Here is a 14,280-nt window from a genome sequence, read left to right on the forward strand (position 1 = left end):
AGAATTGAATGCATTTTTATTACTTGTCAAATTTCTTCGCACACAGTTCTGGTGATGCAGTGGATGGGAGTGGTAAGAAAAGGGAACGCTGTCTTGTTTCTGGACTTCAGAGAACACTCAGTCTTTACTCCTGTGTTTACTGTGGGCTTATCACATGTGTGAGCATTCCAGCTTGTGGTCTGTGGGCAGCAAGTGCCCAGGACAGCTGTGAATGCTAGTGTGTTTTAGATGACAGTGGTGTCTAAAGGTTGGATGCCCCTTAGTTGTGTAGTTTTTATTAGGTTGAAGTGGTTTCTATATTTAGTTTTATAATAAAGTGGTGCTGAGTTTGGTTGTGGGTGTTGAACATCAGCTGAGATGAAGTTGTGACCCCGCCCCCATTACTGTTCGATTGCATTAGTCTTGTGCTGAGCTGTGCGTGCAGTCCAGGAGTGTGACTCACTTGGTTGCAGTACGTAGTTCTTTATTACACTGTTGGATTTGTTTTGGTAATACTTTACTCGTTATTTACATCCTTCGTTAGAGATACTAGATTAGTTTTCTTTTTATGCCTTTGTCTTGATTTGGTTTCCAGATAATTGACCTCATAGAATGAGTTTGAAATATCCAGTTCTTTGGGAGAATTTGACTCTTGAGTGTTTGGTAGAATTTTCTAGAGGAGTTGTCTGGTCTTGGGCTTTTTAGTTCGAAAAGAATTTAAAGACTTAAAAAATTATGAATAAGCTCAGGTATTTTGCCTGCATGTATATGTGTGTACCATGGAGGCCAGAAGAGGATGTCAGATCCCCTGGAACTGGAGGTAGATAGTGTGAGCCACTGTGTGTGCTTGGGGTTGAACCTGGGTCCTCTGCAAGAGTGTCCAGTGCATTGACTCACTAAGCTATATCTAACTCCTTAGTTGAAAACTTTTAATGGCTGCATCTGTGTTATTCGTGTCTCTGGACCAAAGTACTCGACAGGAATATGATGGCCCAATGATTTTATAGGTTCAGCCCACCCAGTTCATGGCAGTAGTTTGTGGCAGAAACTTGAGGCCTGTAGTTTTCAAAGGCCCACCTCACGTGACTACTCCTGCCAGTCAGGCTCCACATAATAATGGTCCCACAGCCTTTGAAAATAGCATCACTGCTGGGGACCACAGCCTCAAGCATTTGGGAGACAGTTCAGATTCAATCGTAATAGCATTTAATCTCCTTTATTAGTTATGAATTATTTAGAGGTTTTACTTGTCTTGTGGCACATAGAGGTTTATTTTTAATCATGCTTATATATTCTGTGTGTGTGTACGTGTGCACGTGTGCATTTGTGGATATAGGCTCCTGCAGAGTTCAGAAGAGGGCGTTGTATCCCCTGGAGCTGGAGTTACAGGTGGTTGTGAGTCACCCAGATTGGGTGCCAGGAACTGAACTTTGGTCCTCTGGAAAAGCAGCAAGTTTTGTTAACTGCTCTCATTCAGAGTAACTATGTTTTAAAGTATCTAGTCAGTTCTGGGTTTTCTTATTTGTTGGCCATTGTTGTTCCTAGTGTTCCTTCTGATCTCCTGACATGACTTCCTTTGCAGGTCCTCTTCGTTTCTGTTTCCAGTGGTCTTCTCTTGGTTCTCAGTTTTGTGGATCTTTTTAATATTTATGTCTTAATATTTATCATTTCTGTTTTTCTAACTTGTTTCAGCTTAGTTCTTTTCTAGTTCGTTGAGGCATGGTTTCTAAATTCCCAGTGATACCTATTTTGATGCGTTGATTGATTAGGAGTGAGCATTGGTTCCACAGTACAGCAAATGCCTGTAATTGTAGCAGTAGAGGTAGCTTGGACTACACATCAAGGTATTATCCTAAAAGTATCCTTCAAAGAATTTTCTGAGAGAGCAAGATGCTAACTTCCCACTGGTGTGTAAATTCCCTGCTTCCCTCTGCTGCTGGCTTTTGGTTTCATTGTATTAAAGTCAGATAGATTCTTTTAGGCTCTGAAATTCTTGACGCTTGTAGCTGTGTGTATCTGAATGTTTGATTACTGTTCTGAAATATGTCATTTTCTAAACTATATTTGTTTCCTCAGCATGTTTTCCCTTTTCATACCAGATGTTATTATAATTATGGAGCCAATATTGTCACATAATATTAACTAAAGACACCCCCCCCCGTTTCTTCAATCCCCCACACCAAATTTCTTTCTTGTTCAATGCAACACTTCACATTTGGTTGCAGTTTTTGTAGATGCTCGTGACATGTTTACAATGACTTTCCCGTTTTGAGTATTGGTTGATTGCATTAGAAGATCTCTGTTGGAATGTGTTTTCTCAGAGTAGGATGTAGGGGGCAGTAGGGTGTAGAGGTCTTCTGCAGTGGCTTCATGGCTTCTTCCTAGCTCTGCCCACTATCTTGCTATATCTCTTCCAGCCTGACTATTCTGCCCTGCCATAGGCTGAAGCAGACTCTTTTATGCTGGAGGAGGCCGCTTGTTGGTTCCTGGCTGCACAGCCCTGGAATAATCACACAGAAACTGTTTTAATTGTAGGCCCATATTTCTACATGGTATGGTGACCAGAATCCCAGGCCATAGTTTGCACCTGCCACACAGGAGGTGGTCGGTCACCTAGCCTGTTGCCATCCCTAACAAAGGGATGTTGTTCTGCTCTACTTTGTAATTTGGAGGATGCCTGAAAAGAGATGTTAATTCAGCCTACGTGACAGAGCTGGCATACAGAGCAGGAAGACGTGACAGAGCAGGCACTGGTAGATGTGTGGATGTGACCAGAGTCATTCACCTGTTTACCTAGGAAACAAAATGCTAATGAATTTCCCCCTCAGTTTACATTTTGGTATAAAGACTGTTTGAAAAATAAATGCGGAGGAATTTTCAGGATGTAAACTCAGGATTTCATGAGAGATCACTGAAAATCTCCCTCCCCATAAAGTCATGTGAGTTGTGTCTTTATTCCCACGCCTCCCCTCTGGTCTGGAGAAATAATTTAGGGTCCGTGCTGGCACCAGACCCAACACTTCTAACTCCGCCTACTCTCTTGCTGTATCTCTTCCAGCCTGACTATTCTGCCCTGCTATAGGCCAAAGCAGCTTCTTTTTTGTTGGAGGAGGCCGCTTGTTGGTTCCCAGTTATACAGCCCTGAAATAATCACACAGAATCTGTATTAATTAAATCACTGCTTGGCCCATTGGCTCTAGCTCTTATTGGCTAACTCTTACATCTTAATTTAGCCCATTTCTATTAATCTGTGTATTGCCACGTGACTTGCTGGCTAAAGTTCTGGCATCTGTCTCTGGCAGCGGCTACATGGCTTCTCTCTACTCCACCTTCTTCCTCCCAGCATTCAGTCCAACCTTCCCCGCCTACCTCTGTTCTGCCTGCTCTGCTATAGACTCATAGCAGTTCTTGTTACCCAGTAGTATTCCCAGCACAAAGAGGGGAATCCCATATCAACCGCCTAGCAATAATATGAACAATTATTATTTGTTAATTAAAAAACAAAAAATTTTAGTATTTCTAAAATATATTGGTGTGATTATTTTGTCTGAACAGATAACATCTGGAAAAGTTTTTTCTTTTCTGATTTTGAGCAGAACAAAAAAAAGCATTCACTATTTTAGAATTATACAGGTTTTACAATTCAATGAAATAACTGATATAACCCTATTTGACACAGGATTAAAAACCAGTCTACCAGGATATGGCCACCATGTGGTAAGGCATTGCTAAGTTAACTGTGGTAGAAGTCATGGCAGGGGTGGTTGTGGGAGGGCAGAATTAGGTGCTGGTGGGTCTGGAGGGGAGCAGCTGGAGTAATGTGGGGAGACACTGGAATAGGTGTGGGACCTCCACCTTGAGAATAATAATTAGAAACGCTAGATCCCTTTGGTAGGGGGAGAGATTAATGATTTGGGGTAAGGCAATACTGAGTTTCAACATTGGTAGAAATGGATTTTTGGTGAGTCCATTTTTAGTGAATAATTAGTAGTAAATAGTGTTGCATATTAAATTGAGGCAGGGAGAATATTGATTCCTAAGTCTCTAATGGTGCTTAACATAGTCTTTATGCTTAGTTTCTGTTAGCTGTTATCACATTTATCATTGATATATTCTATGTCATCTATCACTATATCCTTTATTATGGTATGGATACATTATTAGATAAACACGGACCTGACCTGTAACTTCCTTATACCTGGGTTCTGCATAACTGAATTTAACAAGCACTATTATTAAACTAGTTAGAGCCCTAACCAGGTGGCGGCGGCAGCACATGCCTTTAACCCCAGCACTCGGGAAGCAGAGGCAGGAGGATCTCTGTGGGGTTGGGACCAGCCTGGTCTACAAAGTGAGTTCCAGGACAGGCTCCAAAAGCTTCAGAGAAATCCTGTCTCGAAAAACTTGAATGAATGGTTGAATGAATGAATGAATGAATGAATATTTAAAGCCCTGTGTTAAAACTGTTGGGGGAAATTGTGTTTGTGCAGGCATGTCCAGATCTGCCTTTGTCTTACTGCAAGTCTCTCAGTGTAACACGTGTGTCCGCAGCATTTGCACTGTATCAGAAGTACTGTAACAGTGATCTAGACTACATGTGAGAATGTACGTAGGTTGCACACAAAGATCATGCCATTTTATATAAGGGATCTGACCAAGCGCAGATGTTCATATCTTGAAGGGTTATAGACAGAATTAATATCGCTTTGTTATTAAAATTAATGAAAGCAAGTTACATAAAAAATTTTAAAAACTGCAAATTATATTTCTTTAAAATACTTTTTTAGGTGTGTGAGTATTTTTCTTGAATGTGTGTGTGCTGTGTGTGCAGTGCCCACAGAGGTCTGGAGTCACAGACAGTTGTTGTGTGCTGTGTGTGCAGTGCCCACAGAGGTCTGGAGTCACAGACAGTTGTTGTGTGCTGTGTGTGCAGTGCCCACAGAGGTCTGGAGTCACAGACAGTTGTTGTGTGCTGTGTGTGCAGTGCCCACAGAGGTCTGAGTCACAGACAGTTGTTGTGTGCTGTGTGTGCAGTGCCCACAGAGGTCTGAGTCACAGACAGTTGTTGTGTGCTGTGTGTGCAGTGCCCACAGAGGTCTGGAGTCACAGACAGTTGTTGTGTGCTGTGTGTGCAGTGCCCACAGAGGTCTGGAGTCACAGACAGTTGTTGCTGCCTTGTTGGTGCTGGAAACCCAACCTGGGTCACCTGCAAGAGCAGCAAGTGTCTGGAGTCACTGAGCCATTTCTCCAGCCACCTACAATTTTAAGTTTCTTGCTGGGATAGATTATCGCTCCCCTTGAAAGGTACTGAATAGTTTATTGAGCATTAAATTAGTTTAGTTGTTGAACACTTAGATGTTGTTTTATGAATAAAATAAGTTTATAGTTTTTAATTTAAAATAGTGTATTGTGCATACAGTTTGTCCTATCTGAATGAAACACAACTAAATGATGGTTTTTACATGTGTTCTTTTAGGATTGGTTTAATTCTGGATGAGATTATTCTTGCATCGAGATGTTAATAAGCCGAAATTTAGGTAAGTAGGCCACTTTATTAAATGTTACATATTAAAGTAAGAATAGTAATATAAAACATAGTTTATATTTTGAAAGCATGCCTATAAGTCTAGAATTAACGAGTTTCAATAAAATTTTGCAATATGCTGTATTAACATTTTGACCAGTTTGTTTCAGTTGACTTAATAGGAGTAAAGAAGTAGCTATAAAATGGTGACGCTGTAGTTGGTATATTGGAGGCCACCACCCAGCTCCCAAGTTAATACACGGAGGCTTGTTCTTACTTATCAATAGCTTGGCTTGTTTCTAGTCAGCTCTTGTAATTCAACTTACCCTGTTTCTCTTTAACTACCTTTTGCCTCTTGGTTTTTTACCTTTATTCTGTATATCTTTCCTTTTTAGCTCCGTGGCTGACTGTATGGTTGGGAGGCTGGCCTCTGGCATCCTCTCTCCTCCTTCTCTCCTTGTTTTCTCGCTCCTCGATCTTCTCTTCACAGATTTCTCCTCCTGTTTATTCTCTCTCCCTGACAGCCCTGCCTATCCTTGGCCTAGCTATTGGCCGTTCAGCTCTTTATTCAGCCAATCAGATGTTGTAGGCAGGCAAAGTCACACAGCTTTACAGTTAGACAAATGCAACATTAAAGATACAACACATCTTTGTCTCATTAAACAAAGATTCCATAGCATAAACGAATGTAACACATCTTAAACTAATAATCTACAACATGAAACAATCTTAATTTTCTTTCTTTAGTATTGATGCTAAAGCTTACAGGGTCCTAATATTGTTGGAACATGTTGGAAACTCTGGTTGGTGTTGCGTTAACCATGGTTGCTGATCTCTCACTAGTGTAAGATGTGTTGGCTGCTTAGTTTTCTCTGTGGTCTAGAGAATATAGTTCTCTTCTGTGGATTTTGCTTTATTTCCTTTAACAGAATTTGTAAGCCATGACTTCTCTGTTACTGTGATGTTGAAAGCCTGTATGTTTTGGTCACACATGTGCATGTATGTGGAGGCCAGAGGCTACAGCGGGTGTCCTCCTTCCCTGAGGTTCATCCAGCCGGCCAGCTGCCTGCCCTCTGAGCCCATGTTGTGGGAGTAACTTCCGCTGCCTCAACCAATAGTCGCTGAAATATGAGCCCACAGTGCAGCGGGGAGCGACTTCCGCTCCGTCAGCCAATAGCTGCTGAAATATCAGCCCACTGGGACGTGGTATATTTCTCTTTTAAAAAGAGAAGCATATCCGGATCAGGCCCTCTTAGTTCCGGCTCTTGGTTCCGGTGCTTGCTCCTGGCTCCTGCTCCCGGCTCCTGCGACTAGGCTCCCTTCCTGACGGTTTATGGTGTATGTAAGTTTTACCCCCCAAAATAAATAACCCCTTAAAACATAACTGGTGTGGGATTGATTCGCCGATAAGCCCAGACTTGCGCAGCAAGCATTCTGTCTACTGAGTGCCTCCCCATGGATGGCTTTCTCATGTACTCCATTCTGACTGGCCTTCTAAAGATGGTTGACTTTTTAAAAACTTAATTTTGATGTTATTTTGTGTCTGATGTATGAAAGAATGCTTTTTAAATTGTAAGCTTTTGAAATGATAAAAACATATCAGTAAACATGGCCTTAAAATACAGAGTGAAAAAGAACAACTCATCTGTCAAGCTGTGGACTGTCTTGAAATAGAGAAGACGCTTACATTGTAGCTTACGGTCCTGTCATTATCTCAGTGGTAACTAAATCTGCAGTGCGTGTTAGAACCCTCTTTTTTGGTTGCATGTTTGTAGTGTCAGAGGGTTGACTTGTTGGAAATTCTACAGAAGTTGGATATGCACTTTTCTTTTGTCATACTATAATTAACCTTCAGTGTCATGTGAACCTAAAGTCCAGAGTTGAATGACTGTGTTGTAGTTGACATTGAGCCACTCATCTAGATTATTCCCAGGAGTTCCTTAATTCTTTTCAGTGTGATAGCTTTCTGCTGAGGTAAACCTTATTAAGTTTCATTAGCCTGGTTTAAATTTAATTTTTGAACTTGATGTACATAAAATTATATAGTTTGTACCTTTTTAAAAAGTTTTATTTTGGTGTTTTTGTTTTATTTATATTGCGAGAATACCATTATTTATTATTTTATTATTGAGGAATATTCTCCTGTATGAATGTGACATGTTGTTTGTGTGTTCTGTTCATAAGTTTTTGCATTCAGTTGCCAGTTCTTACCCCCGACTTCTATTCATTTAGAAAGTGTAAGCTCTCTGTATCATACATGAGTACTTGTCTGTGCCCGCCTGCCTATAGTTAAGAGATGTTGACAATATTCTTTCTACTAGGTACAGCCTTCTTTTCAGAAATAGTCATCATTTCATGGATTGTCTCATAAACTTGGAGTCAGCCTGGCATTTTGTAGTAGGTGTTGTCTGAGATTGATTCTGTTGTAGTAGGTGTTGTCTGAGATTGATTCTGTTGTGGTAGGTGTTGTCTGAGATTGATTCTGTTGCTGTGAAGCTACACCTTGATTAAAGCAACTTATAAAAGAAAGCGTTTAATTCGGGGCACACAGTTCCAGAGGGTTAATCCATAGCCATCATGGTGGGTAGCATGGTGTGAGACAGGGCAGGCATGGAGCTGGAATAGTGGCTGAGAGACAGTGAAACCAAGAAAGAGCTAACAGGGAATGGTATGGGCTTTTAAAACCTCAAAGCCTACCGCACAGTGACTCACCTCCAACAAGGCCACACTTGATCCTTCCCAAACAGTTCTACCAACTACAGACCAAGCATTCAAATACGTGAGCCTGTGGGGGCCATTCTCATTCAGACACTGCCATTGTCCTACCCGTGACCCTGTAGAAGGTAGATACCATCCATGTCTCATTTATTTCATATGACCCTTGAAATGTGCATGCACTCAGTGAATGTTTGTTCGCCGTTTATTTTAATATTTGCATCGGTGTGAAAGGATCAGATCCCCTGGAACCAGGGCCACCGACGGTTGTGCTATGTCACGTGGATGCTAGGAATTGGGCTCAGGTCCTCTGGTAGAGCAGTCAACATTCTTAACCACTGAGCCATGTGGGAGGCCATGTGTGTGTGGGGGCACTTGTTTGTCTTGGCCACCTGGCTAGCTTAGCTCCGAAATAACCACACAGAACTTGTATTAATTAAATCACTGCTTGGCCCATTAGCTCTAACTTCTTATTGGCTAATTCTTACATCTTCATTTAACCCATTTCTGTTAATCTGTGTATTGCTACATGATTGTGACTTACCAGCAAGGTTCTGAGTCTGACTGGCTGCGGATCCATGGCTTCTCTCTGACTCCACCCTTCTTTCTCCCAGCATCCAGTTCTCTCTTCTCTGCCTACTTAAGTTGTGCCCTATCAAGGGCCCAAAGCAGTTTCTTTATTAACCAGTGAAAGCAACATAAAGACAAAAGGACCTCCTACACCAGAGCCATCTCTCCAGCCCCCGAATATCATTGATTTTTAAAAAATATTTATTTATTTATTTATTATGTATACAATATTCTGTCTGTGTGTGTGCGCCTGCAGGCCAGAAGAGGGCACCAGACCCCATTACAGATGGTTGTGAGCCACCATGTGGTTGCTGGGAATTGAACTCAGGACCTTTGGAAGAGCAGGCAATGCTCTCTTAACCTCTGAGCCATCTCTCCAGCCCCCATTGATTTTGATTACTGTTTCCATGTAAACATATTAAATCTGTTCTGTAGGAATTGAAGTATTTTCTGACAGAATATTCTCTTTGGTTTTTTCACTAGTTATTTCTTTAATCTGAAGCTTTAAGAAGATGTGCTGCTAATAAGTTTTAAAAAGCAGAAAGATTGGGCATATCTGTAGAGGTGAAGGGAGCACCCACGTTTCCCTGAGGGTGAACATGGGGAGACTGCAGGTCTGTGGTCTAGAACTGTAGGTGTTGATGATCACTGTAGCATAGGCAGCTGGCCATCAGCATTCTGGTTTTAGCATTATAAACATATATACACATATAAAAATATGATTAGAAAACATATGTGTATATATACTTGCACACACAATACTTTCTTTTAAAAAATATCAAGCATTTTGACAGTTTTTTTCCTCCTTAGTATCTGAAATTTGGCTAGTTGGGTTGGCTATTGCAGTCACCTGGGGGTTTTATGCCTGAAACTAGATTGCCTTCTAGCAAGTCCAAAGCAAGAAGAGGTTCTTCCCCCACTGGGGTCAGTTTGTTTCCTCTCCCATTGCAGCTTGTGCAGTAAAGGGTGTCTGCACAGTAGGCTACCCACCCCTCTCTTGCTGTCCTTCTCTCTACAAGTGCTTTGTTGTTCCTGTTGAACATATAACCTCGATTAACTTGTGTTTCCCTCTGAATGCAAAGTGTGTGGTCTTCTTATTGACACTGCTTGATTTGCTTATTTCTAACTCCTTGATTTGCATATCTATGGATTTTAGACTCAATTTTCTCTTTAGCAGTTTCTAGATGGCCCTCACTTTCAGTTTCTTTTTTGAGTGGGGCCCTGGAAATAAGAACTGTTTTCCTTGGTTGGAGGTGTAAAATTATGGGCAGAGGGAGGTTTGCACCAAAATTTGAATTTCAGAAATGATTTTGTCTCACTTATTTCATTTACCTGGATATTCATGTTGCCATATTTATTGATATTTTATTTCTCTGTGGTTTAGAGACCAGGATGGCCTTAGACTTGATGTGGTCTTTGTGCCTCAGTGACTAGAGTGCTGGTTTCTGGCATGTGCTACTACACCCGGTTACCAGACGTGCTTAGGTGTGTTCACACTGCTACAGCATAGGAATTCATTGTGTGACTAGTTTCTTGTCTTTTCCAAATTGTTTAGACAAGTCTGATTTTGAACTCACCAAAAATAATGTGGTGAAAGTCTTCATTCTGATATTTCAGTTGTATAGATAATTGTCATGAGGTTCAGAAATAGTAAGTGACTGGCTTAAGGCTAGGTGAGTAATTAATTGCAAAGCTAGAACCTAGGTCTTCTGACCTCTTCATAGCATTCTTTTGAGAAGACCAGGAAAGCTAATATTTGACATCTAGTAAGTCTTGAGGATTGTGGACCTCTCTCCCCCTTGACTATTGATCTGTAAAATGTTTTTAAATATCAGTTTACTGATGTTATCTGAATTTATTATTGTAGTTAAATTATTTTTAGTCCATCCTTGGTAGTAGATGTTAGAGTTAGGGAGGACAATGACTGGATATGTGATTATAGTCATATGCGATGCAGTCCTACTTCCCAGAGGCCAGAGCTGTGCGCTTTATATACATTAATCTATGCTCAAGCATCTGATACAACTCCTTGCTTATAGTAGACATTTGTTTGCGATAGAAAATGTTATACCACACATAGCAGTAAAAGAGATGTGAGATAAAATGTTTAAAATGGAGTGGGTGTGGTGCACACCTTTAATGCCAGCACTTGAGAAGCAGAGGCAGATGGATCTCTCTGTGAGTTCAAGGCCAGCCTGGGCTGCATAGTGAGACCCTGTCTCAACAAAAACCACAAGAATTTTACACAAGTAAAATCTTTTGCTAATCTTGTTTAAATGCTTATGCACCTCCCCCAGGTTATTTTGGAAAACTATGTTATTGGTTTCTATACACATGAACTGGTGATTTTTTTTAAACTGATATTAATTAAATAGTTTCATTAAGTTTTTGCCTATTTATAACTGGTTTTCTTACTTTGTACTTAAGGTTTATCCATATTGTGGTATTTTGCCAAACTTCTTTTTAAGGCTGTTGTGTGTATATACCACATTTTATCAGCTTTTCCACCGGTGGACGTTTGCTCCAGTGAACATAGGTTTACGTTGCAGGAGGGTGAGCCACTTGTTCATTCCTGGCCGCCTAGCCCCGAAATAATCACATAGAAACTGTGTTAATTAAATCACTGCTTGGCCCATTAGCTCTGACTTCTTATTGGCTAGTTCTTACACTTTGATTTAACCCATTGCCATTAATCTGTGTATCACCACGAGGCCGTGGCCTACCAGCAGACACGTCTGTCTCTGGCGGCGGGTCCATGGGTCTCTCTCTCTGCCTTCTTTCTCTGAGCTTTCAGTCCAGTTCTTTGTACCTACCTAAGTTCTGCCCTATCACAGGCCAAGGCAGTTTCTTTATTCATTAACCAATAAAAGCAGCACATGGACAGAAGGACCTCCACACCAGGTTTATAATTTCTTTTGGTACCCTACGTTCTGTTCTTTGGGAATATCTCTGGGTATTTTGGGTTACATGGTAAATGTAGTTTCAGTGTTCTGAAAGCCACCATATTGTTTTCTGTAGCCACTACAACGTGTGACGTTGCCTCTAACTTCTCACTGAGGCTTCTTTTCTGTGTCTTTGCTAACATGTGTCTGTGTATGGTGGTATGTGTTGTTACGTTTTGATAGCAGCTGTCCTGACGGTAATGAGGTGATGGCTCAGTGCAGTTTTGTTTGAGATGGAGTCTTGCTGTAGTTTCAAGTGGTTCTGTAGTGTTGAGCTGTCATGCTGGTGTCTCGTGGCAGGCTTGATTGATGATCAGGATGTTAAGTGTCTTCCATGTGCTTCTTGACATTTGTGTATTAGTGTTGGAGAAATGTCAGATCCCTTGCTTATTAAATAAACAGATTATTGGAGTGAGTGTTGTTTCTGGGTCCTGAAATTTCTGTATATATTCTGGATGTGAATCTCTTGTCACATACAGATTTGAAAATACTTTCTTGCACTGCAAGGGTCCCTCACTGTTCAGTGTTCTGTTTTGGAGTCACAGTTTTCCCGTAGGCCAGTCTTGAACTTGCTGTGTAGTGAAGTTCACTTTGACTTGTAATCAGTCCTGTTGCCTCTCACCTGGTATACCATGCTTGGTTTATGCAGTAATTGGTATTGATCCAGTTAATAGACTTTGATCCTGCTAGGTAGGCATTCTACCACCTGATCTAAGTCCTCAGCCCCATTTTTAGTTTTTGTATATTTAGCTTTTTTCATTTTAAGGTTGTTTCAGTTGTTTGGTGTTTGTTGAGATTTTTATATGTATTTTCGGATGAGTTTCTCTATTCTGACAAAAGTGTCATTGGGATTCTGATGGAGAATTGCATTGAATTGGAAGATTTCTATGTATAATGTTGACTTCTGTGATGGTTGTTCTTGGCTGCCAGCTTGACTGCATCTCAAGCAACTAAGTAAACCTGTGAGGGATTTTTCTTAATCAAATTATTTGAAGTGGGAAGACCCACCCAGCTTTAATGTAGGCCACACCTCCTTGCAGCCTGTATAAGGATGTGGAAGAAGGTGACTCCTTTTCTTTGCAGCTGGTCCTCCTCTCACTGGCAAGTCCATTTATTCATTGGCCTTGGAGTCTACTTTGGAATTCCAGCGTGTACTGGAGACCAGCTGAGACATTGAGCCTTGTGGACTGAACGACTGGATTCTTGCATCTTCCATTGGTAGACAGCCATTGTTCTGTTAGTTGGACCACAGTTTGTGAGCCGCTATAATTGAAATCTCATATTTATATATTCACTTTATCAGTTCTGTTCCTCTAGAGAACGCTGACTAATACAGTTTCTTAATAATCAGTCTCACAACCTCTGTTTCCATTATCATCTTAATTTCCGTTAGCGCTGTTGCGCAGTTCTCAGCCTGTGGGCTGGTTGACTTCATTCCTGAGTGGTTCTGTCTCTGGGATGCCACAGGAAGTAGAATGGTTTGCTCACGGTCAGTTTCTGATAGAAACAGCTCGTCTTTGTGCATTGATGTTTGTGTAGTAGATCTTTGGTAAATTCTTTTATTTTAGCAAGTTTTGGATATGTTTTAGAGTTTTCTACATGGAAGACCACATCGCGTGTAAACATAATTCTGCTTCTGCCTTCGCCTTTCCTTCTGTGTCTCCATGCCTTCCTGCGCTCCCTCGTCTATTCCTTTGCTCTCTTGTTAAGCAAACAGATGGCATGTTTGCTCTGTGCCTGGTCTTTGAGGAAAGGCTTTGTCAAGGTTGAGTGTGAAGTTAGCTGTAATCTTTCCATAAATTTCTTTCATTTCTGGGGTTTGGTGAGTGTGTTTGTCATGAAGGAGACTGTTAAATGTTGCTGTGTACTCTTTTTAAGTTGACATGTTGAGCTACATTAATTTTTATATTAAACTATCCTTAAATTTCAACAATTAATTTCAGTTGGTCAAGGTGTGTAATCACTTTAATCCCCCACCTGTGCTGATAACTCGTTTCAGGTCTCCTCCTGACTAAGGCTCACAGATGACCTTAGTAGTGATGCCAGGCTGTGCCATAGACTCTTTTACTCTAGTCTTTACTGGTAGGGAAATACATTTGACAGGATGTGAGATACTTTCCAGTGCACACCTCTAATCCCAGCACTCCAGGAGGCAGAGTTCAAGGACAAGCCTGCTCTACAGAGTGAGTTCCGGGACAGCCAGAGCTACACGGAGAATCCCTGTCTCAAAAAGCAAGCAAACAAAAAAAGAAAAGGCATTTTCTGATAAATACTCCCTTACCTGGTATGCTTCACATTAATCACAATTTTATCCCTAGATTTTAGATGTCGGAGCTGCTGTTACAGGAGATTACACACAAACAGTTGTATGCATACACACCATTTTGAGAGTGATTTAGATTGTAATTTTTTTCAGAGAAGGACTAAGTATCAGTACTTTTAAAAAAAGGTTTTCAAGTACAAACATGGTTTTTGAGAATGCTGACCTACTTGATCCTGGCTATATACTTATAAAGATGGAGCTGGTCATGAGATTATACACCTGTGACC

General features: G+C 40.9%; 1 protein-coding gene across 10 annotated transcripts in view; it reads left to right on the forward strand.

Moving 5' to 3' along the window:
- The window catches only part of Znf644 (zinc finger protein 644), a 69,833-nt gene that overhangs the window by 21,007 nt on the left and 34,546 nt on the right, over window positions 1-14,280 (forward strand). For all 10 annotated transcript variants that reach the window (XM_048447118.3, XM_085691538.2, XM_048447111.3 and 7 more), the window contains one exon: window positions 5,456-5,516. In XM_048447118.3, the coding sequence (XP_048303075.3) occupies window positions 5,473-5,516 (44 nt within the window). In that variant the 5' untranslated portion in view covers window positions 5,456-5,472. The remainder of the gene's footprint in view (window positions 1-5,455; window positions 5,517-14,280) is intronic.

This window comes from Myodes glareolus, chromosome 8 (genome assembly GCF_982192425.1).
Source record: "Myodes glareolus chromosome 8, mMyoGla1.1, whole genome shotgun sequence".
Lineage (NCBI taxonomy): Eukaryota > Metazoa > Chordata > Mammalia > Rodentia > Cricetidae > Myodes > Myodes glareolus.